At 46.9% G+C, this 27,638-nt stretch overlaps 1 protein-coding gene across 1 annotated transcript in view; it reads left to right on the top strand.

Moving 5' to 3' along the window:
* LOC139227240 (coiled-coil domain-containing protein 192-like) overlaps positions 1-27,638 on the top strand; it is a 104,995-nt gene that overhangs the window by 40,574 nt on the left and 36,783 nt on the right. Inside the window, exon 4 of the mRNA XM_070858266.1 lies at positions 23,771-23,902. Coding sequence (XP_070714367.1) covers positions 23,771-23,902 — 132 coding nt within the window. The remainder of the gene's footprint in view (positions 1-23,770; positions 23,903-27,638) is intronic.

A 27,638-nucleotide genomic window follows, 5' to 3' on the forward strand; every position in this document is an offset into this window, starting at 1 on the left:
TACGCGCGCAATTCTGCCTCTAACGCGGCGATGGATCAGGGAATCAACATCATCAATACGACTCAGAGCCCCACAGACAGGCAGATGCAGTCCAACACTCCCCAGGCAGCAATAGACCCGAGAATAGGACTTCAACAGAGACAATGGCAGGCTGAACGGACATTCACGCCATCACAGTGGACAATGCGGCCCAGGATGGGGCCATTGGCACCCACTAATAGGGTACTTAAGAGCAGTCAAAGGGACAGGCAGCGCAGAATGCCTGGCCATAGTCCCTTTGTTCCCAACAATGGAAACTTTAACATGATAGAGGTGTGGGGGAAAACACTCAGCTAGATCTTGCAGATTTCAACAGTTTGTCTGCAGGAACTGAAATCTCAGTGGCCACTTAGCTCGAATGTGCAGAAAGTCTGCAACCAGACTAATATATGAGGCGGATGGACCAGAAGAGGGTTCTTTGAGGCAGGATGACTTTTGGGGCAAATCGATGGACGCCGAGATTCAGCAGGTCCATGTGGCGAATATTCACAGTTCATACATCAAAACGTCACCAATGATGATGAGAGTTTTATTAAACGGTATCCCAGAACGTATGGAGCTGGACACTGGGGCCAGCCAGTCACTCATGGTCGTTCAGCAATTTGAGAAACTATGGCCACTTCAAGCCACTCAACCCAAATTAGCACGTATTGAGACACAATTATGGACTTACACTAAAGAAATCATTCCGGTGCTAGGCAGTGCAATGTTGGCTGTCACACATAATGGGGTAGTGAATCGGCTGCCGCTCTAGATTGTCCCGGGCAATGGTCCCGCACTGTTGCGGAGGAGCTGGTTAGCTGAGATGAACTGGAAATGGGGGGATGTTCACGCAATGTCATCTGTGGAGCGAAGTTCGTGCTCACAAGTCCTACAACAATTCAATCACTATTCCAACCTGGCGTCGGGAATTTCAAAGGCACTAAAGTAGTGATACACATCACCCTGGACGCCAGGCCAGTGCACCACAAAGCCAGAGCGGTGCCGTATGTGATGCGGGAAAAGATCGAGAGCGAATTGAAGCGGCTATTGAGAGAGGGCATTATCTCGCCTGTTGAATTCAGTGACTGGGCGAGCCCCATTGTTCCCGTCCTAAAAGCGGATGGCTCTGTCAGGATCTGTGGCGACTACAAGGCCACCATCAATCGGGTGTCCCTACAAGACCAATACCCGTTCCCGAGAGCGGAGGACCTCTTCGCCACGTTGGCAGGCGGCAAGCTGCTCACCAAGTTGGACCTCACTTCAGCCTATATGACCCAGGAACTGGCCGACGAATCTAAACTACTGATCACCATCACCACGCACAAGGGACTGTTTGTTTATAACAGATGCCCATTTGGAATTCGATCAGCGGCCACGATTTTTAAACGAAACATGGAAAGCCTGCTTAAATCCATTCCTGGAACAATCGTATTCCAGGACGACATCCTCATCACGGGACGAGACACCGAGGAACACCTCCACAACCTGGAGGAAGTGCTGCGCCGACTGGACCGGGTAGGCCTGCGACTCAAGAAGTCTAAGTGTGTGTTTTTAGTCCCCGAGGTTGAGTTTCTGGGCAGGAGGGTTGCTGCAGATGGGATTCGGCCCGAATCCAAAACAGGCGATTCGATGAGCACCCAGGCCCTGAAACACATCGGAGTTGTGTTTAATACTCGGACTGTTGAACTATTTCGGGAACTTTCTGTCAAACTTGAGCACGTTGTTGGAGCCGCTACATGTGCTCCTGTGCAAGGGTTGCAATTGGTTTTGGAGGGACTGTCAGGAACGGGCTTTTGATCGGGCGCGAAACCTACTTTGTTCAAACAAGTTGTTGACCCTGTACGACCCCTGTAAAAAATTGGTTCTGACATGTGATGCATCGTCCTATGGGGTTGGGTGCATGTTGCAGCTGGGCAATGCTGAGGGTCAACTGCAACCTGTGGCTTATGCCTCCAGGTCGCTCTCTCAAGCAGAACGGGGATATGGGATGGTCGAGAAGGAAGCGCTTGCATATGTCTATGGTGTAAAAAAAATGCATCAGTACTTCCTTGGTAGGAAGTTTGAATTAGAGACGGACCACAAGCCATTAACATCCCTGTTGTCAGACAGCAAGGCTATTAATGCCAACGCATCTGCTCGCATACAGCGATGGACTCTCACGCTGGCTGCTTCTGACTACTCCATCCGGCACCGGCCCGGCACTGAAAATTGTGCTGACGTGCTCAGCAGGCTTCCACTGGCCACCGTTGAGGGAGCAACGGAGCAAAGCGCCGAGATGGTCATGGCTGTCGATGCCTTTGACAGCGCAGGCTCCCCCATCACAGCCCGCCAGATCAAAATCTGGACAAACAGAGATCCCTCCTATCCCTGATTAAGAAATGTGTCCTGACTGGGGATTGGGCGCCCATACACGGAGCATGTCCTGAGGAGGTCAGACCGTTCCACAGACGGATGGATGAGCTCTCCATCCAAGCCGACTGCCTACTATGGGGCAGCCAGGTAGTTATGCCCTAGAAGGTCAGGGAAGCATTCATCAGGGAACTCCACAGCGAGCACCCAGGCATTGTGCTGATGAAGGCCATTGCCCGGTCACACGTTTGGTGGCCTGGAATTGATTCAGATCTGGAACACTGTGTTCGCAGGTGCACGACATGTGCCCAGCTGGGTAATGCCCCCAGGGAGGCCCCGCTCAGCCTGTGGCCCTGGCCCACCAGGCCATGGTCACGCATTCATGTTGACTACGCGGGCCCGTTGATGGGTAAGATGTTCCTTATTGTGGTAGATACATACTCAAAATGGATCGAGTGCATCATTCTGAATTCATGCACGTCATCCACCACTGTGGAAAGCCTACATGCGATCTTTGCAACCCATGGCTTGCCGGACATCCTGGTTAGTGATAATGACCCATGTTTCACAAGCTACGAATTCCGAGAGTTTATGTCGGGCAATGGCATCAACCACGTCAGGACAGCGCCGTTCAAGCTGGCCTCCAATGGCCAGGCGGAACATGCGGTCCAAATCATTAATCAAGGTATGCTCAGGATTCAAGGACCCTCTCGATCGCGTTTCCTGCTGGCCTATAGATCCCGACCGCACTCACTGACAGGGGTCCAGCCCACAGAGCTACTAATGAAACGGACACTCAAAACTCTGTTGTCCCTCATTCACCCAGTCCTGACCGACATAGTTGAGGGCAAGCGCAAGTCACAAAACGAGTACCATGACCGTAATTCGAGGGGGCGATGTATAAAATAAATGATCTTGTATTCATCCTCAATCAGGCCATGGGGCCCAAATGGCTTGAGGGCACTGTAATTGACAAAGAGGGGAATAGGGTCATCGTGGTAAAACTCAACAATGGTCAGATATGCCGTAAGCATCTGGACCAAGTGAAAAAAAGGTTCAGCATCGACACGGAGGAACCAGAAGAAGACCATGAGATGGAGCTCACAACACCGCCAGTGAACGAGCAACAAGAGCAATCAGAAGAATGCACAGTCCCTGCGGTCAGCCCGGACAGGCCGGAATCACCACAGGTGACAGACACGTCAGTGTCCAACAACCAGAGCCCCAACTGCGGCGCTCCACGAGGGAGTGTAGACCACCTGAAAGACTAAACCTATGATCCCAATAAGACTTTGGGGGCGGAGGTGATATCATGTATGTAACTACAATGTAACACTACTGTATTACTGTATACACTCAACCTAGATGCACACCTTGATCACACGGGGTGAACTTGTGGGAGACACTCCTTACCTGATCACACAGGTATAAAAAGGGAGGGTCATCGTCTTTGGAGTCCTGTGAATAAAGAGTTAAGCTCACAGAGTGACCTTGTCCCCAGAATGTGCCTTGTGTGGTTTCATACTGTAGAATAAGGACTTTACAGGTGACACTGCTGGTAGTGACAGCCATGGTGATGTGGTCCCACATCATTCTTTATGGAGAGCCTCTTGCCCGACCCCCTGGAGTGTTGTGTGTGAGACCCTGGGTGCCCCTTCCCTGGCTTGCTGAGCCATTTTTGTTAGTGCAGAAGCACTTTTCCCATTTTTGGGTCTTTTTTTTAATGTTAATTTTTTTTAAAGGCAGTAAGGGCTGAAAACTGCATTTTTTCATTTCATTTTAATTTGTATTAGTTCTGACCGCATTGCCCTTTTAATTGCCCACAATTCTTTTCAAATTCCACAGCCTCGCTCTCAGAGTCAGTTAGTAGCTTGAACGCTGCTTCAGGATGGGAACTTTGACTTCCAGGCCTGCACTAATGCCATGAGGAGGGCATTACACATTAAGTTAGCGCTGGGCTAGAAATCTTCAGCCCCAGCGCGAGTTTTCTTGGGTAACTGGTGGCGGCCATAGATTCTTCCCCCATGATGTAGGATATTATTTTCCTTCCAAAAAACAAGTTTAGATGTTGTGTGAGTCACCCTGCTTGCAGAAATTCTCTAATCATTCTCCTTGTTTGAAAAAGTGATAAAATATAATCTAACAGAGGGTAGTTTTATTTTAAAAACTAGTGCTACAACACAATAAATATAACACATTAGTATAATATATGTAGAAGAATAAGAATTTACATTTATATAGTGCCTGAGTAATAGGAGAGATTTTTGTTAAGATAGTTAGAGGCTACTAGTTTCACTTGGGCAATTTAGAGAATTAGATCTCCCTTTATTGTATCAAATACTTTTAATTGATATATTGCTGGTAGTCAGAATATATTAAGGAGGCAGGAAATGCAGAAGAGCCTTGAAATGACAATATGTTGTCTGTGAATACAAGTATTAGTCTAGATTATGCCCATTATGCAGGTACTTCCTGTAGTCTTGTGTCATATGGGGTTATGGGGAGCAGGCAGGGAAGTGGAGCTGAGTCCATGATCGGATCAGCCATGATCGTATTAAATGGCGGAGCAGGCTCGAGGGGCCGTATGGTCTATTCCTGCTTCTATTTCTTATATTCTTATGTTCTTATAGTTTTGAATTTTCGACCATTTTCCACAGAAAGGATCTTGGTATGATTTATATTAAAAATGTTACCTTTAAATTAAATCCAGCCCTTCAGGGATTAAAGTTAAATTCTGATTTCAAGGGATTAGAATTACCACAGCATCCAGAGATTGTGAGGTGGTGGTGGGGGGTAATGTTTACTAAAGTTAGAGGGGTCAGTTTGTTGCTACTCACATACGCCCCAAGTTTAACTACCCGCCTCGCGGAAACTGGACAGTAGGGGCGGGTGGGAGGACAGTTAAAATGAGGCCAGTCACTTACCTCCTCTGATCCCACTGCCTTCCTGCCATATCCCGATCTTAACCTGTTTCTTTTGAACTGGCGAGCGGGACACCCACAGGAAGGAAGTGGGATTCTTCTTGAAGTATGCAGATCGGGTCCGATGATTTCAATTTATTAAATTGAATCTGGTTCCAAATTTAAATATGGAGATGATATTGCTAGTTTTATCCAAGTATTTGAATTGTTAGCCAGTTAGTACAAGTGTAATAATTATGAATGGGCCAACTGATTTGTGACTTCACTAAGTGGAGAGGCGCTTGCAGCATTTGCATATGTCAACCCTGCTCTGAGTATGGACTATGACAAATGTGGTGAGGTAGGCCACAAGGCAAACTGATGGCCTCTTACAAATGCTGAAATGCAAACCGAAAGGCAGGAAACCAGGAATAATTCATTGACCGTCTATGTAGATAGGTTGACGCCTTTCCTTTACCTAGTCACTGTAAATGAGATGCATGCAAAGGCCTGTGAGACTCTAGTTGCTCTTTCACTACGTGGCAGTAGTGTGAAGGACAACCATTAAATAAAGGGCAAAGTTGGCTACATTCTGGACTGTGGATGATCAGACATACTCGGTCAGAGTTTGGCTGGAATATTTCAGGTCACTGAAATGGGAATGTATTCGTCCATGCTACTTGATGATTTAATAGGTAATGCATAGATATAATAGACAAGTACTCAGGGTAGAGGAAATGGCCAGCCTTATTGGTTGAGCACAGAAAGCTACAGAAGTGCACAGACAAGAGATATGGAGGCAATTTCTCCTCCACAATCCCATTTGAAAGCAGGAGGATAACGGAAAATTTCAGGCAGTGAGATCTACCGCTGCCTCACTGCCCCAACAGGAATTTAGATTCTCCCATTCCCACTGGGACTGCTGCTATTGGCTCCTTTTATGCCGAATATATAAGTGACAGCAGGGTTGGCAAGGCCCAGGTTCCCGAGGGATTCCCTCCTATGCGGCTCATTTACTGCTGCTTCCCATGGCTGCCACGTGGAATGTGGAAATAGGCACCAGAAAGCAGCGCTAAAGGGCCTTGTAATGGCTTCCTCTTCCTCCATCTTGGGTCCCACACTTAGCTGCTGAAGGTGTGTCTCACCAAGGCCTTTAGTGGAAACCTTACTGCTATCTTCAAGGTGCTTCTGTCCCTTTAAGGTTCCATGCAGCCTTTTCTGGAGCTGGAATGGCATCCCCCTTTGCAGCACCGATGGGATTCTCTGCCATCAGACTGGTTAGCTCACTCTTGATCATGAGACTGCTGCCAGGAGCTCACCATATATTCGAACAGAATCTCAACTTTTCAAAACGGGTCACATTTGCGATGCATCGATGGGTTTGCAGAGGTCCTGGCCTGCCAGGACTGTGCCCGGAGAAGAGAATTCCTCACCCCCATGATAGCCATCCAGTTTAGATCACAAGAGGGCACTATTTTTATGCCCCCAGGTTACATTATAATATGATTAGATATTGAGCAGTACAGGCACACTCTTGAACATATGACATTCAGACCTGAAATCTGTACTACCTTGTTATTAGTCAATTGTAAAAAATAATGCTCTTGTTGTTATTGCCTTTTTGGCGCCAACTTTCTCTGCCAACTTTTGCCCCTTTTCCGCCTGAAGAGAATGAAAAATAAATACAGGAGGAAATAAGGGAAAGAGCAAGAATAGAAAAATGAGGAACAAAGCACCAGGGATGAGAAATTCATATACTTTGGTAATGTACGCCCACATTGTTCTTTCTGGAGGGCCTCCTGGTCCCTGTGGGTAGAGGGCCAGTCAAGCAGTGTTGACCACTTGCACAAAGCTTCAGTGCTGCCTACAAGACCCTGGGTGCCCCTTCCCTGGCTTGCTGAGCCATTTATGGTAGTGCTGAGGCAGTTTTCCCAATTGTTGAGTTTAAGAAGGTAATTCAGCTTTAAGTGCTGAATATTGACATTTGGAACTTCTTTTAAATATTGATCATTTGTTAAAAGACAGAAAGGGCTGAAAAATATATTGAATCACAGTGCATTTTATGTTCCCTTGCTTCAGTGTTCATAGCCTTTTAAATTTCAGAGCTTCTCATTGCCCACAATGTATTGCGAGCTTCACCAGCCTCATACACAGACGCTTGGGGAAGCAGCAACGCTGCACTAGCACAACAAATTGGTCCCTCGTGCAACGGCGCCAGGACGGCATTGCACCTAAGGTTAGCGGTGTGCCACCTACCACCATGCCCCCCACACCAAGTTACCTTGTTTAGCGCGGCGCCATTTCGGGCGGCCGTTAACGGCAGTTGGCGAGGATACCAACTGCTTTCCGGGTGAGAATGTTACCCCTAGAAGTAGAGAAAATGGAGACGTATGAAGCGACACTACAGGGGCACCTGTTCCACAGAAACTTCCACAGTATCTCTGAGAGGCAGAAGCAATATGTCACTTGAGCCAAATATCAGAAGGGGCACGACTTTTTTTCTTATTTCATCCACAAAGTCTGTCCACTGTGACAACAGCAAGCAATCCTCTGGAATAGATTGCCATTTGCCTTTTAAACTTTAGACCTTACTGCCCCACAATGGAGCATATATCTGCTGTCAGTATTTGTAGGCCCTTCTGGGTCGAATTACCAGGGTTGCCCAGGAACGCCCCAATACATCCCTAAATTACTGGCTGGATTTAGTGGGGGTGAGCAGAACAAGTGCTCCACACCTGATTGGGATTTTCTTTGTGTAAATGGGGCGGAAATGTGCTGGATCCGGGTTCTGTGCCAAGTTCTGTCCACTGACCACTATTTTACCAGAACTCCATCCCCCAGGGGGCCATTAGAGCGAAATTCAGCACTTTGGGGGAATAAAAGGAGCGGTGTAGTGTTGGTGGCAGAAATGGGGTCTTTGCAGCGGTGTGGGGGCGGATTGACTGATTAGGCCGAGAAATTCAGCTGATTCCCATTGACTGATGATGAGGCAACTGCTTCCTGACCTTCTTAAAGGGCAGGTTTTGCAGCTAGACCCTGAGCATTGAGTTTGTCTCTGGTGCTTCTGATGGAATGGCTAACGCAAGAGAGACCCTCGTCCAAGCTGTGGAGGGAAGGAGGCGGATTCTCTGTCTGGACACAGAAAGACCCAGTCGCACTGTCTTTGTGAATGTGTGGAGAGAGATAGCTGTGGAGGTGTCGGGGACCTCAATTCATGACCGCACCGCCACCCAATGCTGCAAAGGGTTGAATTACATCATTCGACTGATGAAAATGAGTACATTTTCCCACAACTCCTCACCTTCTATCTCTGAGCCTCTCCTTCTCTTACTTCCCACCTTCACTATATAGTCACTGAATCACCATTTGATTGCTGAGGCCTCTATTTCTATGTGTGCATACTCACAATAGAGGGTCCCTTTCATGTGAGAGTTACACCTGCATATAATGGACCCACACTTGGACTAATTGCCGAGGCCTCATGAAACTGTTACTCAGAAACCCTTCTTTGCTTTGCAGGCCAAGGTCTCCCACAACCGTTTAGAGCATCAGAGGTCTAGTGGGGACTGATACGCTTATAATGAAGGATGAAACTGAGTACTGTGAGCAATGAGTAAGTGTGACCTTAGCTCCTTTAATAAGACTCCAGAGTGCAGGTACCTCGTGTGTAACCTGTTTATATACAGTGCTCCCAAAGGATGCTGGGATCCCTTGGGACTCCAGCAGGTAGGCCCTCTGGTGGTGGTGTGATACAGGTTGCAAAGGGTTAAATACAAAACATCACTCCCTTGTAAAGTTAATAATACACTTATTTACAGGGTGAGACGATCTGGGGCTTTTCGCTCCCTTGTCGATCGTTTCAGTACAAATGCGGGTGTGGGTGAGTTGGTTAGTTCTTCACTGGGCTGCTGGGCAGCCAGCCTTGCCGGGCTGCTGGGGATGATGAGTTCAGCTTCGTGGTCAACCATGATGTCGTTGCCATTTGTGTGTGTATTGGAGGGTCAAATTTGGTGGTGTCTTCTTTGGGTTGGTCGTATCTGTTGGTGAACCGCAATTTGATTTGGTCCAAATGTTTTCTGCACGTTAGTCCATTGGCCAATTTGACCTGAAACACCCTACTCCCCTCTTTGGCTATGACCGTGCCAGCGAGTCATTTGGGACCATGCTGATAACTGAGTACAAACACAGGATCATTGACCTCAATATCGCGTGACAAATTTGCTCGGTCATGGTACATACTTTGTTGATGCCACCTGCCCTCCATGTGATCATGGAGATCAAGGTGGACAAGAAAGAGCCTTGTTTTGAGCGCCCTTTTCATGAGCAGCTCAGCTGGGGGAACCCCGGTGAGCGAGTGGGGTCTGGTGCGGTAGTTGAGCAGCACCCGGGACAGTCGGGTCTGCAGAGAGCCTTCCGGCACACGTTTCAAGCTTTGCTTGATGGTTTGGACTGCCCGTTCTGCCTAGCCGTTGGATGCGGGCTTGAACGGGGCATGTGTGACGTGCTTGATCCCATTGCGGGTCATGAATTCCTTGAATTCAGCACTGGTGAAACACGGCCCATTGTCGCTGACTAGGACAGCAGGCAGGCTGTAATTGGCAAACATGGCTTGTAGGCTTTCGATGGTGGCCGTGGACGTGCTTACAGACATTATTACACATTCAATACAAGAACATTTTGCCTAGAAATGGGCCCGCATAGTCCACGTGGATCCTCCACCAAGGTTTGGAGGGCCACGACCACAAACTTAGCAGTGCCTCCCTGGGTGCATTGCTCAGCTGAGAGCAAGTGTTGCACAGGCGCACGCATGGCTCTAAATCTGAGTCGATGCCGGGCCACCACACATGGGATCTGGCTATGGCTTTCATCATTACAATGCCTGGGTGGGTGCTGTGTAGGTCACAAATGAACGTTTCTCTGCCTTTCTTGGGCAAGACCACGCGATTATCCTACAACAGACAGTCCGCCTGCAAGGACATTTCATCTTTGCGCCTGTGGAACAGCTTAATCGCCGCTTGCATCTCCGCTGGGAAGCTGGACCACTCCCATGGAGGACACAGTTTTTATTATCAAGGACAGTAAAGGATCCTGGCTGGTCCAGATCCTGATCTGGCGAGCCGTAACGGGTGACTTTTTGTTTTCGAATGCTTCCATTACCATGAGCAAGTCCGCAGGCTGTGCCATTTCCACCCCGGTGGTGGCAATGGTAGCCAACTGAGAGCATCAGCGCAGTTCTCTGTGCCCGGTCTGTGGCGGATTACATAGTTGTATGCCGACAGAGTGAGCGCCCATCTTTGGATGCGGGCAGAGGCATTGGTGTTAATCCCTTTGCTCTCAGAGAATAGCGATATGAGCGGCTTGTGTCAGTTTCAAGCTCAAACTTGAGGCCAACAAGTACTGGTGCATTTTTTTCACCCCGTAAACGCATGCCAGAGCCTCTTTTTCAATCATGCTGTAGACCCTTTCGGCCTTGGACAAACTCCTGGACGCATAAGCGACCGATTGCAAAATCCCTGATTTGTTAGCCTGTTGTAACACACACTCGACCCCATATGACGACGCATCACAAGCTAGCACTAATCGTTTACAAGGGTTTTTCAAGACAAGCAGTTTGTTTGAACACAACAGATTTCTGGCTTTCTCAAAGGCAGCCTCTTGTGAATTCCCCCATACCCAGTCGTCTCCCTTGTGTAGCACATGTAGGGGTAGGAAATTACCGAAATAGTTGAGTGCCAGGAACGACCGCAGCTCTGTCACATTCTGTGGTCTTGGGACATTCTTGATGGCCTCCTTCTTGGCGTCGGTGGGTCTGATGCCATCTTCTGCGATTCTTTTTCCCAAGAACTCGACCTCCGGCACCAGGAAAACACACTTTGAGCGTTTCAAACTGAGTCCCACGCGATCCAACCGACTAAGAACCTCTTCCAGATTCCTCAAGTGCTCAATGGTGTCTCGACCTGTAACCAGTATGTCGTCCTGGAAAACCACGATGCAAGGAACCGACTTTAGCAGGCTCTCCACGTTCCATTGGAAGATTGCCACGGCCGACCAAATCCCAAACGGGCATCTGTTATAGATGAACATACCTTTGTGTGTGTTGTTGCAAGTGAGGCCTTTCGAAGATTCCTCCAGCTCCTGCATCATGTAGGCTGAGGTCAGGTCCAGCCTGGTGAATGTTTTCCCTCCAGCCAGGGTCGCAAATAGATCGTCTGCCTTGGGTAGCGGGTACTGGTCCTGTAACGAAAAATGGTTAATCGTTATTTTATAGTCCCCACAAATTCTGACCGTGCCGTCACCTTTAAGTACCGGAACAATCGGACTGACCCACTCGTTGAATTCCACCGGCGCAATGATGCCTTCTCGCTGCAGCCTGTCCAGCTCAATTTCCACTTTCGCACGCATCATATATGATACCGCCCGTGCCTTGTGGTGGATGGGTCGCGTACCGGGAACCAAAATGGATCTGCACTTTCGCCCCCGAGAAGCTCCCAATGCCTGGCTCAAATAATGATGAAAATCTGCTCAGAACCTGGGCAGATGAGGCGTCGTCAACAGATGAAAGCGCTCGGATGTTGTCCCAGTTCCAGCGGATTTTTCCCAGCCAGTGTGAGACCATCGCCTGGCACGATCCACAGTGGGAGTTCGTGCATTGCTCCATCATAGGAGACTTTGACTTCTGCACTGCCAATTACATGGATCAGTTCCTTGGTGTAAGTTCTTAGCTTGGTGTGAATGGGGCTGAGCTTGGGGCTGAGCTTGGGCCTGTTTGCCTTGTTGCACCACAGCCTATCGAAGGCCTTTTTGCTCATTATGGACTGACTCGCACCAGATCCAGTTCCATTGATACTGGAATTCTGTTTTTAACTTTCAACATTATTGGTGGACATTTCGTGGTGAAGGTGTGTACCCTGTACACTTCTGCCTCCTCGGTTCGAGTCTCCAATTCAGTCTGATCCACAGTGGATAGATCTTCCTCTGCAATGTGGTGGTTTGCAGGGTTTGCAGGGTTTGCAGCTCGCCTGCACATTCGCTGGAGGTGTCCCATTGTTCTGCAGCAGTTGCACGCATAGTGCTTGAAGCGGCATTGATGGGTCCGATGATCACCTCCACAACGTCAACAGGGTGTTAACTGCCTCGCATTAACAATTGATGGCGGACTCTGGGTCATCTGAGGTCGTGCAGCAGTCGACGTGTATGTTCTGCCATGTGTATTCCTGCTCGAAAACGACGTTACTTTGTGCACAGTATTGGCCGAAACCTCTTTATGCTGCGAAATTTGTTTGGTGTTGTCGCTGGTGGACATAAATGCCTGGGCTATCATTATGGCTTTGCTCAGATTGGAGTTTCAACAGTCAACAGTTTGCGAAGGATTATCTCATGGCCAATGCCAAGCACAAAAAAGTCTCTCAGCATTTGTTCTAGGAATCCATCAAATTTGCAATGTCCTGTGAGGCGCCTTAGTTTGGCGACTTAGCTCGCCACTTCCTGGCCCTCCGACCGTTGACACATGTAGAACCGATACGTCGCTATCAGAACGCAGGATGAAACTGAGTACTATGAGCAATGAGTAAGTGTGACCTTAGTTCCTTTAATAAGACTCCAGAGTACAGGTACCTCGTGGGTGGCTTGCTTATATACAGTGCTCCCAAGGGATGCTGGGATCCTTGGGACTCCAACAGGTAGGCCCTCTGATGGTGGTGTGATACAGGTTGCAAAGGGTTAAATACATAACAGGGACGAGGCTGGTAACCAGCAGCTGACTGATATCGAAGAGAGGGTGCAGCGGCTAGTGGGCCCACATGTTGCCTTCCCTGTGGCTGCCGGCAGTGTGGATCCTTTAATGCCATCTCTTCCTGAAAGTCCAAGTGCCTACCAGTCGATTGGTGATGATTGTGTGCAAGTTGCTTGCTGGATGGTGCAATGCCCTACCTCACCCTCAGGGAACCCTTGTTCCATTTATGATTGCAGGTGAGACCCCGAGTATGAGCCAGAGTAAGACCAACACCTTTGAGCTGAGTGTGAGCCAGAGTGAGACTGACACCGATGAGCCGAGTGCAGACATAGACGGCATGTCCGATGAGGATGATGAAGAGGAGGACACTGCTGCGAGCACCACATCATGCTTCCTACAGTCCCATGTGCCAGCTCAGATCCTGGGAATACGCAGTCGATGCAGTTAGATTTAGGAGAGGGGTCTGCACTGGGTGATGCACTGGGGCCTAGTGGGCTGCAGCATGATGGAGGGCAAAGGGAACCGCGGGTGCCATCTCTCCGGGGGGTGAGGTCACACGTGAGTTCTGCTGCCGAGGACTCAGACGAGCCCCTCGGCGTGGCGGCTTTTAAACAAGGGTGGAGGCCATGCATTTGCAGATGTTGGGGAAAAGGTGCCAGTGAACCTGTCACAAGTGGTCAAGAGCATGGAGCAGTCTGCGCACACCATGGAGCCTATTGTTGCCAGTGTGCAGATGACGGTGAACTCCCAGAATGACTGTACGTATCCAGCTGTGATGCCGCGTGTCGTGGGCGATGTGGCAGCTGCCACTACAGCACAGGCGCAAGGGAACAAATGTCTAAGTGCTGCTTTGGAGAGGATGGCCCCGGCCTAGAAGCTCAGAATGCTCTCATGCACTCTGAGCAACAGGCCACGGAGTGTCTTACTGCTGTTGTGTTTGGTGGCATCGAGACTGTGTCTGCCCTTATGCTGCCTCAGCTAGATGCCATGCAAACTCTGACTGCTGCCATCGTGGCTGGGTCCACCACAGTCTACGGGGGGGCCTTTGTGCCACTCCATCCAACTGTGCTCCAACAGATTGGTGGGGATGGCGAGGTGCTGTCCCAGGAGAGTGGCGCAGGCTCATCGGACCAGGATGTGGCCCAGTTTGCAGCCAGCCCTTCCAGGGCCAGGCTGGTCGAGGGAGTCTGAGAAGGGCATCTGCAGTTTTTACACTTGAAACACAGCAGCCTTCCCAAAGCCATGATGCAGCCACAGGGGAGACACTGCGGTGTAGTTCCAGAATAGGTATGCGTAAGCGGGGTGATAAGGAAATGCACAAGGGTGAGAATTGATAATATTATGTCTGTAATGTACTTATGAATGACTCCGCGAGGCACTGTGTTGTACTCAAACTGTAGTGACCATGATCCTTTATTCATAACTCCAGAGTGAGTCAGCCGCATGGTGGCTCCCCTTTTATACAGCCCCTGCCACCCAGGAAGGAAACCCCGGTCTCCACCTGTTGCACCCTCTAGTGGCGCCAGCATGTATATACACAGTGTAAACCTTATCAATAGTACATCAGGTAAACAAGTCTCCATCCCATGCAACTATACAATGACTACACAGAGAGTACATCCATAGTCTGCATATACAACATCACACTCCCCCAAGTCCTTTGTGCCAATTACCTTTGCTCTATATGCTCTGGGTTAGCTCTCCCCAGACTTAAGTGCCAACAGCCCTTGCATCTTGGCTGTGCTTTGACTTGGCTCTCTCCTTGTTAACCCCCAAGTCCTTTTGCCACAACGTTGGGTAGTGGTTACCAGTTTGGATGGTTCGATGATGCAGTGGAGGTTCCAGTAGGTTCTGGGTGTGATCCATGTGTGTGTCCATGGCTACATACATCCATTTCCCCCCCCCCGCCCCACAGTGTTACATTAACATACAGGATCAGACACAGTGCAAGTACAAAGAAAGGAAGTAAAACATTTTTTTTAACAGTTTGTATCGTGACACCTTGGTTCAGTGACTTACATTTGTTACGTTTTACGGTCGTGCGCCAGGATTGGGTAGATTGCATTCATGGTTTAGTCATGGTCAGTACTGAGGTAGCAGTACAGGTATGCGAGGATGCTAGTTCCAGAGCAACCGGACGGGGTCCTAGTCGTTTGATGACGGCACTGCACCCCCTGCTAGCGGGGTGGGCTTGGTTCACTCATCTTACCAGGACTCAGGACCTTTGCCATTGCCTAGTGGTGGTCAGAGCCACAGATGTGTGTGGCCTCCCTGTCCTTCTTTGAGGGTTGCAGAATTTTCTGTCTGCTCTCTAACGGTGTTGAGAACCTGGCTGTTCCAGGTCCCGTTTGGTTCTTTACATTCTTAATCAGTTCGTTACATTGATTGTCATGCATACAATGTCTCTTTAAGTTCAGTTGGTTGCAGGTCTCCTGTAAGAGAACCCTGCCATGCCACGCTGCCCCTTGCTGCAGCAGGGACACCATCTTGCCTCTATCCTCGAGGTCGACTGCCTTGATCCTTCTCTCCTACGATTCTGCCAAAAAAGCTGGAAGAGTGTCTGTGAATTCGATCTTCCTCCCCAGGAGTCCTGCTACTGGAGCTAGGAAGGTACTTTTAGATCGTTCCTGTCGGATCATTGCCACGCAGTCATAATGGATGGTGTGTGCCTCAGATGCTGCGCTGGTCTGTTCTCTGGTGCCTGGCCCAAGCGAAGGTGAGGTTTTGCTATGCCTCTGAGCATGGGGGACATCGATTGCTTGAGTGAAGAGGTCTTCCCATTTCCACTGGATCTTCCTCATCCACCTTCTTCCGAGTAGCATTGGACCATCACCTGCAACAATCCACAGAGGAAACTTGTGCACCACGCCAATGGATTACACTTACATCCGCACTACCAAGGACTGGGATCAGCTCCTTGGTGTAGGTGCGCAAATTTTCCTGTAATGAAACCAGCTCGGATCGTTTTTCATTCCATAGACTCTCAAAGGCATCCTGGTTCATCATTGACTGGCTCGCTCCCCTGTCTACTTCCACGAAGACAGGAATGCCGTTTATCTCGACTTCCATCTTCACTGAAGGATAATCGGTGGTGCAGGTATACACTCCATATACTCCTTCTTGGGGCTGAGCTGCCTCTCTGGCCAAATCATCATACTCCCCGCTGGATTCAAAGTCACCTACTGACTCCTCGGCTAGACGGTGAATAGTATTTCTTTTACACATACACTGGAGGTGGCCCTTCATGTTACAGGCTTTGCATATGTACTCAGCAAACTGACACTGGTGAGCCCTATGGTTTCCTCCACAATGCCAGCATGGTGCTACTCGATTAGCCCTCGGCGGACTCTGTGTTCCGGAACCCTGAGGTAGAGCCACGTTCTACAGTCTTGCCTGTGAAAGACACCATTCTGTGTACAGTTCTTGCCGGGTTTGAGTCCACAAAATGAATAATTTGCTTGGTGCTGCAGGTCGCAGTCATGAACGCCTGACTGATGCTGATGGCCTTCTGCATGTTGACTGTGGTGTCGGCAGATAATAGCTTGTGAAAGAGGGCAATTCCTATCACGAAGATGTCTCGCAATGCTTCCTTGACGTGCGTATCGAAGTCACACGGTGCCCCAAGTCTCCTGAGGTCGGCAGCATATTTTTCAATCTCCTGGCCCCCAGGTGAGTGTAGAATCTATGCCTGGCTGTGAGGATGCTCTGTTTTGGTTTTAGTTCGTCACAAATTAGTTCAGTCAGTTCATTGTATCCTTGGCCTTCATGGGTGCCAGCAAGTCCCTGACGAGGCAGTAGACCTCGGGCCCACAACTGGTCAGCAGTATAGCCTTGCGCTTCTCCGCCAATATGTCCGTCTCCCCTCCAAGTCGTTTGCCACAAAATATTGCTCGAGCCTTTCCGTGAAGGCATCCCAATCATCACCCTTTGCAAAGTGTTTTAGTGTGCCAAAGGTAGCCACAATCGTGTGAAATTTCGTATTCTCGTCGCCAGTTATTATGTCTGTAATGTACTAATGAATGACTCCACGAGGCAATGTGTTGTACTCAAACTGTAGTGACCTTGGTCCTTTATTCATAACTCCAGAGTGAGTCAGCCGCATGGTGGCCCCCCTTTTATACAGCCCCTGCCACTCAGGCAGGAAACCCTGGTCTCCACCAGTTGCACCCTCTAGTGGCGCCAGCATGTATATACACAGTGTAAACCTTATTGATAGTACATCAGGTTATCAAGTCTCCATCCCATGCAACTATACAGTGACTACACAGAGAGTACATCCATAGTCTGCATATACAACAGATAATGTGTATGTTTTTTGACACCATGATTTCTTGTTTAATAAATCTTTATTTTGGGCTTGAATATCTGTGCAGGTCTCTCATTTCACTGTGGGGAATGCTGTGTGAAAGGGCTCATTGGTTTGCCCATGGAGGTGAACAGATGAAGGCTAAAGTGCGCATGAACTCAGCAGAAACAACCAGCAATGAGACGGTTTAGTACTTCCCTTGCAGAGTGCAGATGGCAACGCCGCTTCCTGGGTGGCCTACGATCCGCATCTTGGTCCTCCTCTTGTGCCACCTCCTCCTCCTGCGTGTTGTGCTCCTGCGCCTCCTCCTTCTGGTCCTCCTCCTCAGGTGGTACTGCTGCCTCGTCCTCCAATGGCTGTGCCCCCATGATTGCCAGGTTGTGAAGCATGCAACAGACGATGATGAATACTGCAGCACTCCTCCTAAATGATCCAGGCATCGGAACCTCTGTTTAAGGATTCCGATGGTCTGCTCAATGATGCACCTGGTGGCTGAATGAGTCATTGTACGATTGCTGCGCAGTAGTCCTGGGGTGGCGAAGGGGAGTCAGCAGCCAAGTGCAGATTGGGTAGCCCTTATCTCCAAGGAGCCATCCGTAATCTTGTTTTGAGCCAGCAAAGACACCTGGCACAGGATGAAAGTATCGTGGCTGCTTCCAGGATACCGGCATCAATTAAGGACGACGGTGACCATTGATGCGGCGGACAGAGCTGTCCTCAACCTTGTTTGAGGCTTCAGGTCTGGCTGCAGGAGATTGCACAGCTCTGTGACGACGTCCTTGTGGAATCGCAGTCTCCAGAGACACTGGTCATCAATCAGGTCCATGTATGAGAACTGCTGTTTGTAGACCCTTTGACAATAGGGCCTTCTGCTACCATGTCTATGTAGGCGTCTTCCTCTGACAGCTGTCTCATTGCCTTCTCCCTCCTGCTCTTGTTGGTCCTCATTCTCTGCCTCCTGTGCACGCTGCCTTCTCTCCATCAGGGCCACTATTTGGTGCTGGGGATCTGCGTACCAGACCCTCCTCCTGACAGCAGGCCCTTCCTAAAGGGGTAAGCCATTTAGGACTGAGATGAGGAGAAACTTCTTCACTCAGAGAGTTGTTAACCTGTGGAATTCCCTACCGCAGAGAGTTGTTGATGCCAGTTCGTTGGATATATTCACGAGGGAGTTAGATATGGCCCTTATGGCTAAAGGGATCGAGAGGTATGGAGAGAAAGCAGGAAAGGGACACTGAGGTGAATAATCAGCCATGATCTTATTGAAAGGTGGTGCAGGCTCGAAGGGCCGAATGGCCTACTCCTGCACCTATTTTCTCTGTTTCTATGTTTCCCAGTGTACCTCTCTGGGTTCAGCTCTGTCGCCATCTCCATGGCCTTCTGCATTTTCTCAGCCACGTGAGCTGCGTCCCTTGCCTGCTGCCTCCCCATCCGTTGTAGCCGGTGCCACCTTCTCCTGCGTGCCTCCCTGCCACGCACAATGTGCAGGAGGCGTTCCGCTGCCAGCACTGACCCCATTTAGTTATCCTCCACAAGCCCAGCCTCCTCAATTAGCGCTCTATGTTGCAGAGTATGAAGAGGCTGGCCCACTACTCCTCAAATCCAGTGTCAAAAACGCAACTCTCAATGGTTTAAACCGTCTGAAATAATCCGGCCAACAAGAATCGTGGGATACGCACGGCGCCTTTAAATGCCGCTGGCGGTCTTCAGCACGCAGTGTGTACCAACCCAAAAACCTATTATTGGCACTGACAAGTGGCCGGTAGATGATTTAAGGGCAATTTCATTTCCGGGGCAGGTCACAGACTGCACGCTCTGATGACGTAGTTACCAACGCATACGCAGGAGTGGGGTCGAAGTGAGGGAGCGGGACAGATCCCTACACCGCCGGAAATATTCATCAGGGCAATGCCATAAGCATCGGCAGCCAGTCCGCTCCAACCCGTGGCTGCCGCTTTTAGGCGACCACGGGCCTTAGAGAAACGGACAATTTCGGCCCTAATATTGTACAGTGCAATTTCAACTCCATAGAAATGAAAAGAAACTAGAACAATGAAACTGAATAAGGGTAAGCTAAGATTTCTTCATCCAGTTTTATTAAAATGATACGCTCAATATTCCATGCTCTTTTATATTAAAGTGTAAACATGCAGTATAAATGAACAAAAGGTCCAGTCTTTCAGTCTTTGTTTTGTAAGATGTTGCTTTGTGTTACCAACATGGTGATACCTGCAAAGATTTTGCTTCTTTCAACTGCAATTTTTAAAAACTATAAATACTGCTTATTTTAAATAATGTGTACATATAACAGAGGTTTCAATAGATGTCTTGCCCACTTAATTTTGATGCAGGTTATGAAAGCAGGAACAAGAATGAAAGTTTAAGCTTTAGTATGTGATCTTAAAACCCCCTTAATAACTACTGTGTAGCTCTTCTTGGCTAGCAACCATTCCCTTTCCTGATGAAAAAGTGGAAAGGAGGATAGAATCCAAGCAAATGGCTCCCAACAATGCCAAATGAGATCATTCAAACTTTCAATGCAACACCTAAGATTTGTGCTATGGAAGTGGCATCACTTCTTTTGGCCTGAGTAATTTTTTTAATACAATTTTATTCAAGTAAAACCCCTATGGAATGCCTTTACACCTAAATCATGTTTACCAGTCTTATAATAACATATAAAAAATATTTTGACTTTTATGATCACATTGAGATGTTATTCAGCCATCCTTTAGAGCATTTATCATCACCTAAGTTGTCAATACTAAATTGACCTTGTTTATGCAATTAGAAAAACAAAGTCTCAATGCAGACAAACAGATAAAATATAATCTAAATTTATAAACTCTGAGTAGATCCTGTTTGAAGAAGAGATATAAATTGTAATCAATACATAAAAATCATTTAACTGTGCTCATAATTTGAAATTAAATAGAAATAAAAATTACACCAATGATTTCATGCCCATCCACGGTAAAATTACATCAGCCTGGGTTTTGCAATAAAAGTAACGGTGAGGCTATCAGCACTCACTGTTATTAAAGAGTAAATTGGAGAGCAACTTCCGGCAATCATCAATTAGATATGGCCCTTACAGCTAAGGGGATCAAGGGGTATGGAGAGAAAGCAGGAAAGGTGTACTGAGGGAATGATCATCCATGATCTTATTGAATGGTGGTGCAGGCTCGAAGGGCCGAATGGCCTACTCCTGCACCTATTTTCTATGTTTCTATGTTTCTATCATCATAGGCAGTCCCTTGAAATTGAGGAAGACTTGCTTCCACTCTAAAAGTGAGTTCTCAGGTGGCTGTACAGTCCAATGCAGGAATTACAGTCTCTGTTACAGGTGGGGCAGACAGTCGCTGAAGGAAAGGGTGGGTGGGGAGAATGGTTTCCCGCACACTCCTTCCGCTGTCTACGCTTGGTTTCTGCATGCTCTCGGCGACGAGACTCGAGGTGCTCAGCGCCCTCCCGGCTGCTCTTCCTCCACTTTGGGCGGTCTTGGGCAAGTGATCCCCAGGTGCTCGTGGGAATGTTACACTTTATTAAGGAGGCGTTGAGGGTATCCTTGAAACGTTTCCTCTGCCCACCTGGGGCTCACTTGCCATGTAGGAGTTCCGAGTAGAGCACTTGCTTAGGGAGTCTCGTGTCAGGCATGTGGACGATGTGGCCCACCAACGGAGCTGGTCGAGTGTGATCAGTGCTTCAATGCTGGGGATGTTGGCTGAGCGAGAACACTGATGGTGCGTTTATCCTCCCAGTGGATTTGTAGGATCTTGCGGAATATCATTGGTTGTACTTCTCCAGTGTTTTGAGGTGTTTGCTGTATATAGTCCATGTCTCTGAGCCATATAGGAGGGCAAGTATCAATACTGCCCTGTAGTCCATAAGCTTGGTGCCAGAATTAAGGCCCTGATCTTCAAACACTCTCTTCCTCAGGTGACCGAAGGCTGCACTGGCACACTAGAGGCAGTGTTGGACCTCGTCATCGATGTCTGTCCTTGCTGATACTAGACTCCCGAGGTATGGAAAATGGTCCACGTTGTCCAAGGCCGAGCCGTAGATTTTGATGACTAGGGGGCAGTGCTGTGTGGCGGGGTCAGGTTGGTGGAGGACCTTTGTCTTACGGATGTTTAGAGTAAGGCCCAAGCTTTTGTACACCTCAGTGAAGGTGTTGACGATGGCTTGGAGTTCGGCTACTGAGTTTGCTCAGACGGAAGTGTCGTCCGTGTATCGTAGTTCGAGATAAATGGTTCATTCTCAGTTTGGCAATCAGTAATTAGTGGGGTGCCACAGGGATCAGTGCTAGGATCTCAACTATTTACAATCTATGTTAATGATTTGGAAGAAGGCGCCGAGTGTAACGTAGCCAAGTTTGCTACAATACAAAGATGGGAGGAAAAGCAATGTGTGAGAAGGACACAAAAAATCTGCAAAAGGACATAGACAGGCTAAGTGAGTGGGAAAAAATTTGGCAGATGGAGTATAATGTTGAAAAGTGTGAGGTTATGCACTTTGGCAGAAAAAATCAAAGAGCAAGTTATTATTTAAATGGAGAAAGATTGCAAGGTGCTGCAGTACAGCGGGACCTGGGGGTACTTGTGCATGAAACACAAAAGGTTAGTATGCAGGTACAGCAAGTGATCAAGAATGCCAATGGAATTTTGGCCTTTATTGCAAAGGGGATGGAGTATAAAAGAGGGAAGTCTTGCTACAGTTATACAGGGTATTGGTGAGGCCACACCTGGAATACTGCGTGCAGTTTTGGTTTCCATATTACGAAAGGATATACTTGCTTTGGAGGCAGTTCAGAGAAGGTTCACTAGGTTGATTCCAGAGATGAGGGGGTTGACTTATAAGGAAAGGTTGAGTAGGTTGGGCCTCTGCTCATTGGAATTCAGAAGAATGAGAGGTGATCTTATCGAAACGTATAAGATTAAGAGGGGGCTTGACAAGGTGGATGCAGAGAGGATGTTTCCACTGATAGGGGAGACTAGAACTAGAAGACATAAACTTAGAATAAGGGGCCGCCCATTTAAAACTGAGATGAGGAGGAATTTTTTTTCTCAGAGAGTTGTAAATCTGTGGAATTCGCTGCCTCAGATAGCTGTGGAAGCTGGGACATTGAATACATTTAAGACAGAGATAGACAGTTTCTTAACCGATAAGGGAATAAGGGGTTATGGGGAGTGGGCAGGGAAGTGGACCTGAGTCCATGATTGGATCAACCATGATCATATTAAATGGGAGAGCAGGCTCGAGGGGCCGTATGGCCTACTACTGCTCCTATTTTTTATGTTCTTATGTTCTTATGACAGAGGATGGGACGACCTTGGATCTAGCCTGGAGGCGACATCGGTTGAAGAGGTTCCCATTGGTTCTATAGTTTAGTTCCACACCAGCGGGGAGCTTGTTGATAGTGAGATGGAGATTTGCAGTGAGGAAGATTGAGAAGAGCGTCGGTGCGATGACGCAGCCCTGCTTGACCCCCTGTGGCAATCACAGATGAGCAGTTAAATGTGAAAATCAGGAAGTTACTGTCCAAGTTGCCTTGCTCATCCAGAAGCTTCGCTATAAACAAAATCTTACCGAGAGACTCGACATTGAACATATGGAAGTGCATAATGTTGCTGTCATTACGTGATAGATACCTACTAAACTCATTAGAAAAAGTTAGGGTTTGTCCATTCCAGTGAAAGTCTTAATTACTGCCAAACAAGCATTGACAATTAACTTTTAAAAGTGTGGAATAAAATTTTACCTCTCTCTCTTAATCCCATCCCATCTTTCTTTCCCTCTCGTTATTTAGTTTTCTGTACATGATTTGGCATTGTATTCACTCTTCTAACTGACACTTCCCGGTTCAGGCTCTGTGTGTCTCAGTAAGCATTCTTCAATCTGATTGCTTAAGGAGATATACAGTTGCTTTCCCTGTTCACATTGGTCCCAGATCATCTGCAGAGGGTGCCATGCTGAAATGGTTCTCCAACTACTGCAATTTCCAGTAGTTCTGAAATTCTGTGGGTAAGTGTAAGTGTAATGAATGACTAGCGCTGTTTGTTAGCTACTGACCACAAACTCTGGGCCGTTACATTAGATATGCTACAGGTCATTAAAATCTGTCTTCAATATTGACTTATAGACCATATTTTACGGTAAGTTGTCATCAAGTATTGTCATCTCACTAAAGTAACCTCTGTGTTTGGTATAGAGACATATGACCCCAGATGGAGTGGCAATACTGGATGAGAACATAACTTTAGTTTTAAATTGATATGCAGGAAATATCTATAGTGCAAACTGCAGCCTGCTGAAAATAGGCCCTTACATCTTTACTGTGTACAGATGTAATCTTTGCTTATACACATGAAAATAGATCATCTTGAGAAACCAAAGCTGTTCATCCGAAAGAGAAACATTATAAGAACTGTTTTTTGTTTTGCATTTGTGTTTGTATTACAGCTAGCTGAGGTGGAAGGATGCAAAATAGAGCTCAGTGACCGGGTCATGTGGTTGGAAGAACAGCTGGAGGTCATGAGAAACAAGATAAAGTCTGCAGGATTATATGAGGAAACAATTACTGCCAAAGACAAGGTATATTACGCATTCTCATTGTGAATTTCTTTCAAGGCATTTTTTAATAAAGGTCAGGTAAGTAGTTAGAATACTGAGCAATCCTGCCAAATACAGATAAACTGGGGCTAATTATCCTATGATGCAGAGAACCGAGAGGTGCCTGCTCTGAAAAAGTTTGTGCTGAATTTTAATAATTTTATATTCCGCAAACTCAAAAAAACTAGAAATATAAAGTTTTTCATTCTTTAGCAGCGGGCATCTAGGGGACCCAAATCTACCAGTGCTACTGGTATAAAAACAGAAAATGCTAGAAATACTTAGCAGGTCAGACAGCATCTGTGGAGAGAGAAACAAGAGTTAATGTTTCAGGGAGCTGTGGAAGCTGGGTCATTGAATACATTTAGGACAGAGATAGACAGTTTCTTAACTGATAAGGGAATGAGGGGAGCGGGCAGGGAAGTGGACCTGAGTCCATGATTGGATCAGCCATGATCTTATTAAATGGCGGAGCAGGCTCGAGGGGCCGTATGGCCTACTCCTGCTCCTATTTCTTATGTTCTTATGACCTGCCATTAGAGATATAACAGGTTTTAAACAAATGCAGAGGCAGAGGAAGAGGGGAGGGGAGGAAAGGACAAAAAAGTGAATGCCTGTGATAGGATGGAAAGCAGGAGAGATTAAAAGGCAAAGTTGATGATGGTGTGAGTCAAAGGGTGATGTTAATGGGACCAGTAAAGAAACAAAAGGTGGGTCTAGAAGAGGTGTAAATGGGAATAGTAGAATCATCAACAGCTGCCTTATGAAAAAACGGGGGCAGTGCTGCTGGTAATTGTGCACTAGGTAGTAGATCAAAATGCCCTAAGGTGACTTAATTCGCTCTCTGCGAACTGGCATTTGATACATCCATCTGTCAGCCCAACTGAGAACGGGAACTTGCAATGTGGAGAATCACAGTAGGCAAAGCCACGTCCAACCAATCCATGCTGGTAATCTCACTGGGTCAGGCAGCATCTGTGGAGAGAGAAACAGAGTTAATGTTTCAGGTTGATGATGCTTCGTCACTTCTGATGAAAGGTCATCGACCTGAAACATTAACTCTGTTTCTCTCTCTACAAATGCTGCCTGACCCGTTGAGATTTCCAGCAATTTCTGTTTTTATTTCAGGTTCCAGCATCCGCAGTATTTTGTTTTTGTTCTACCATTCCATGATGTACAACATTGGTAGACTAGAATAGTGCACCACAAAGTGCCTTACAAATATTTCTTCATGGCTCGCTTTGAGGTTTGTGAATATTAAAAAGTATGCATTTTTGATTTCCAATTCAAAATATAAACTGCACTGCAAAAGCAAAAGAACTTTTATTGCAATGTATACTTGTGAATGGTTGAATAAGAACAGGTATTGAGCATAAAATAAAATTATTGGATGAAGATTTATTTTGCACACTGTGTAAAAATTGTAAACCTGTATATGATTTCATTATACATGGCACACAAAGGAAATCTTCTGGTACTTTATTGAGGTATTTTATGTTAACATTGGGCATGGGTTTGTATCCCCAATACTTTGCATGATGAAATTGTTGTAGACCATCTCGGACTGTGGCTGGTGTGCAACGGCCACCCCATGTTAAAAAAATCTACCCACAGGCATCTTCCATCCTTCAACATGTAGTTCGGGACCTGGAATATTAGGTCCTTCATTGAAACACCTGTGAACTCATCTCTTTTTGGCGTGGAAGCAAGTCATCCTTGCTTCGAGGGACTGCCTATGATAATGATGATAATGATGTAGAAGTGAAGAACTTCCAATAGAGGATGAGGAAAAATTGTAGGAGAAATCAGCACAGCCCAGTAATGTTAATTTTCTAGCAGCTATTTGAAGAGACATTGTTAGAGAATTAGGAAGCTGGTCACTTCTCCATGCTGTCAGTAGAAAAGTAATGCTTGGGAAATCTATTGCTTTATCTATTTCCATCTCTTATGGATCAATACTGATAAGTACTTAACTTTGTTTTAAGAGTGCCTCTCCTGTGCTTCCATACTGCAAGGTTTCACCTGAGAAGTTTTTGCAACACTCAACACGCTCACATACCTTTTACCACCTTCAGCATTCTGGGAGACACAGTGCCATTAAATTATAATATCTCTGCTTAGCTTATTCAATTATGGTATTTTGTTTACAAAACTAAGCAGCAAATCTTCCTTTCCCTGGGAAATGTTCCAGATGAAATCCGTAACTGCTTATATACTTAATTTCCCAGTGAAAATTTGAATGAAAGAAAAACAGCTGAAGTGATTTCCTCAGTTTTCCCCAGTGGTTTGCTCTGTGTTTTGGAGCAGGCTGCTTTTTTTGTCCTAAGTTTAAAAAAACAGTTTCCCCGATCAATTTGTACCACCGTGAGTCAGTTACGATCTTTTTAGGTGCGTTTTTTTTCAGCCAAAGGGGGCGTAACCTGCCACCCGCCAATTCTGATGTAAAAGAAAAGATAGCCATCCATGGCTAACGAAAGAAATAAAGGACGGTATCCAATTAAAAACAAGGGCAGAAAAATGGCCAAAACTAGTGGGAGGACAGAAGATTGGGAAGCTTTTAAAAGCCAGCAAAGAATGACTAAAAAATGATTAAGAAAGGGAAGATAGACTATGAAAGTAAACTAGCACGAAATATAAAAACAGATAGCAAGTGTTTCTGTAGGTATATAAAAAGGAAAAGAGTGGCTAAAGTAAATGTTGGTCCCTTAGAGGACAAGACTGGGGAATTAGTAATGGGGAACATGGAGATGGCAGAAACTCTGAACAAATATTTTGTATCAGTCTTTACTGTAGAGGACACAAACAATATCCCAACAGTGCATAGTCAAGGGGCTATGGGAGGGAGGAACTTAACACAATCACAATCACGAAGGAGGTGGTACTTAGCAAGATAATAGGACTAAGGCGGATAAATCCCCTGGACCTTATGGCTTGCATCCTAGGGTCTTAAGAGAAGTAGCAGTAGCGATAGTAATTGGTTATAATTTACCAACATTCCCTGGATTCTGGGGAGGTCCCAACAGATTGGAAAACCACAAATGTAATGCTCCTATTTAAAAAAGGAGGCAGACAAAAAGCAGGAAACCATAGGCCAGTTAGCCTAATATCTGTGGTTGGGAAAATGTTGGTGTCTATTATTAAAGAAGCAGTAGCAGGACATTTGGAAAAACATAATTTAGTCAGGCAGAGTCAGCATGGATTTATGAAAGGGAAGTCATGTTTGACAAATTTGCTGGAATTCTTTGAGGATGCAACGAACAGGGTGGATAAAGAGGAACCAGTGGATGTGGTGTATTTGGACTTCCAGAAGGCATTTGACAAGGTGCCACATAAAAGGTTACTGCACAAGATAAATGTTCATGGGGTTGGGGGTAATTTATTAGCATGGCTAGAGGATTGGCTAACTAACAGAAAACAGAGAGTCAGGATAAATGGTTCATTCTTGGGTTGGCAATTAGTAATTAGGGGGATGCCGCAGGGATCAATGCTGGGACCCCAACTATTTACAATCTATATTAATGACTTGGAAGAAGGGACCGAGTGTAACGTAGCCAAGTTTGCTACAATACAAATATGCGAGGAAAAGCAATGTGTGAGGAGGACACAACAAATCTGCAAAAGGACAGAGACAGGCTAAGTGAGTGGGCAAAAATTTGGCAGATGGAGTATAATGTTGGAAAGTGTGAGATTATGCACTTTGACAGAAAAAAAATCAAAG

The sequence above is a fragment of the Pristiophorus japonicus genome, chromosome 1, assembly GCF_044704955.1.
Source record: "Pristiophorus japonicus isolate sPriJap1 chromosome 1, sPriJap1.hap1, whole genome shotgun sequence".
In the NCBI taxonomy this organism is placed as follows: Eukaryota; Metazoa; Chordata; class Chondrichthyes; family Pristiophoridae; genus Pristiophorus; species Pristiophorus japonicus.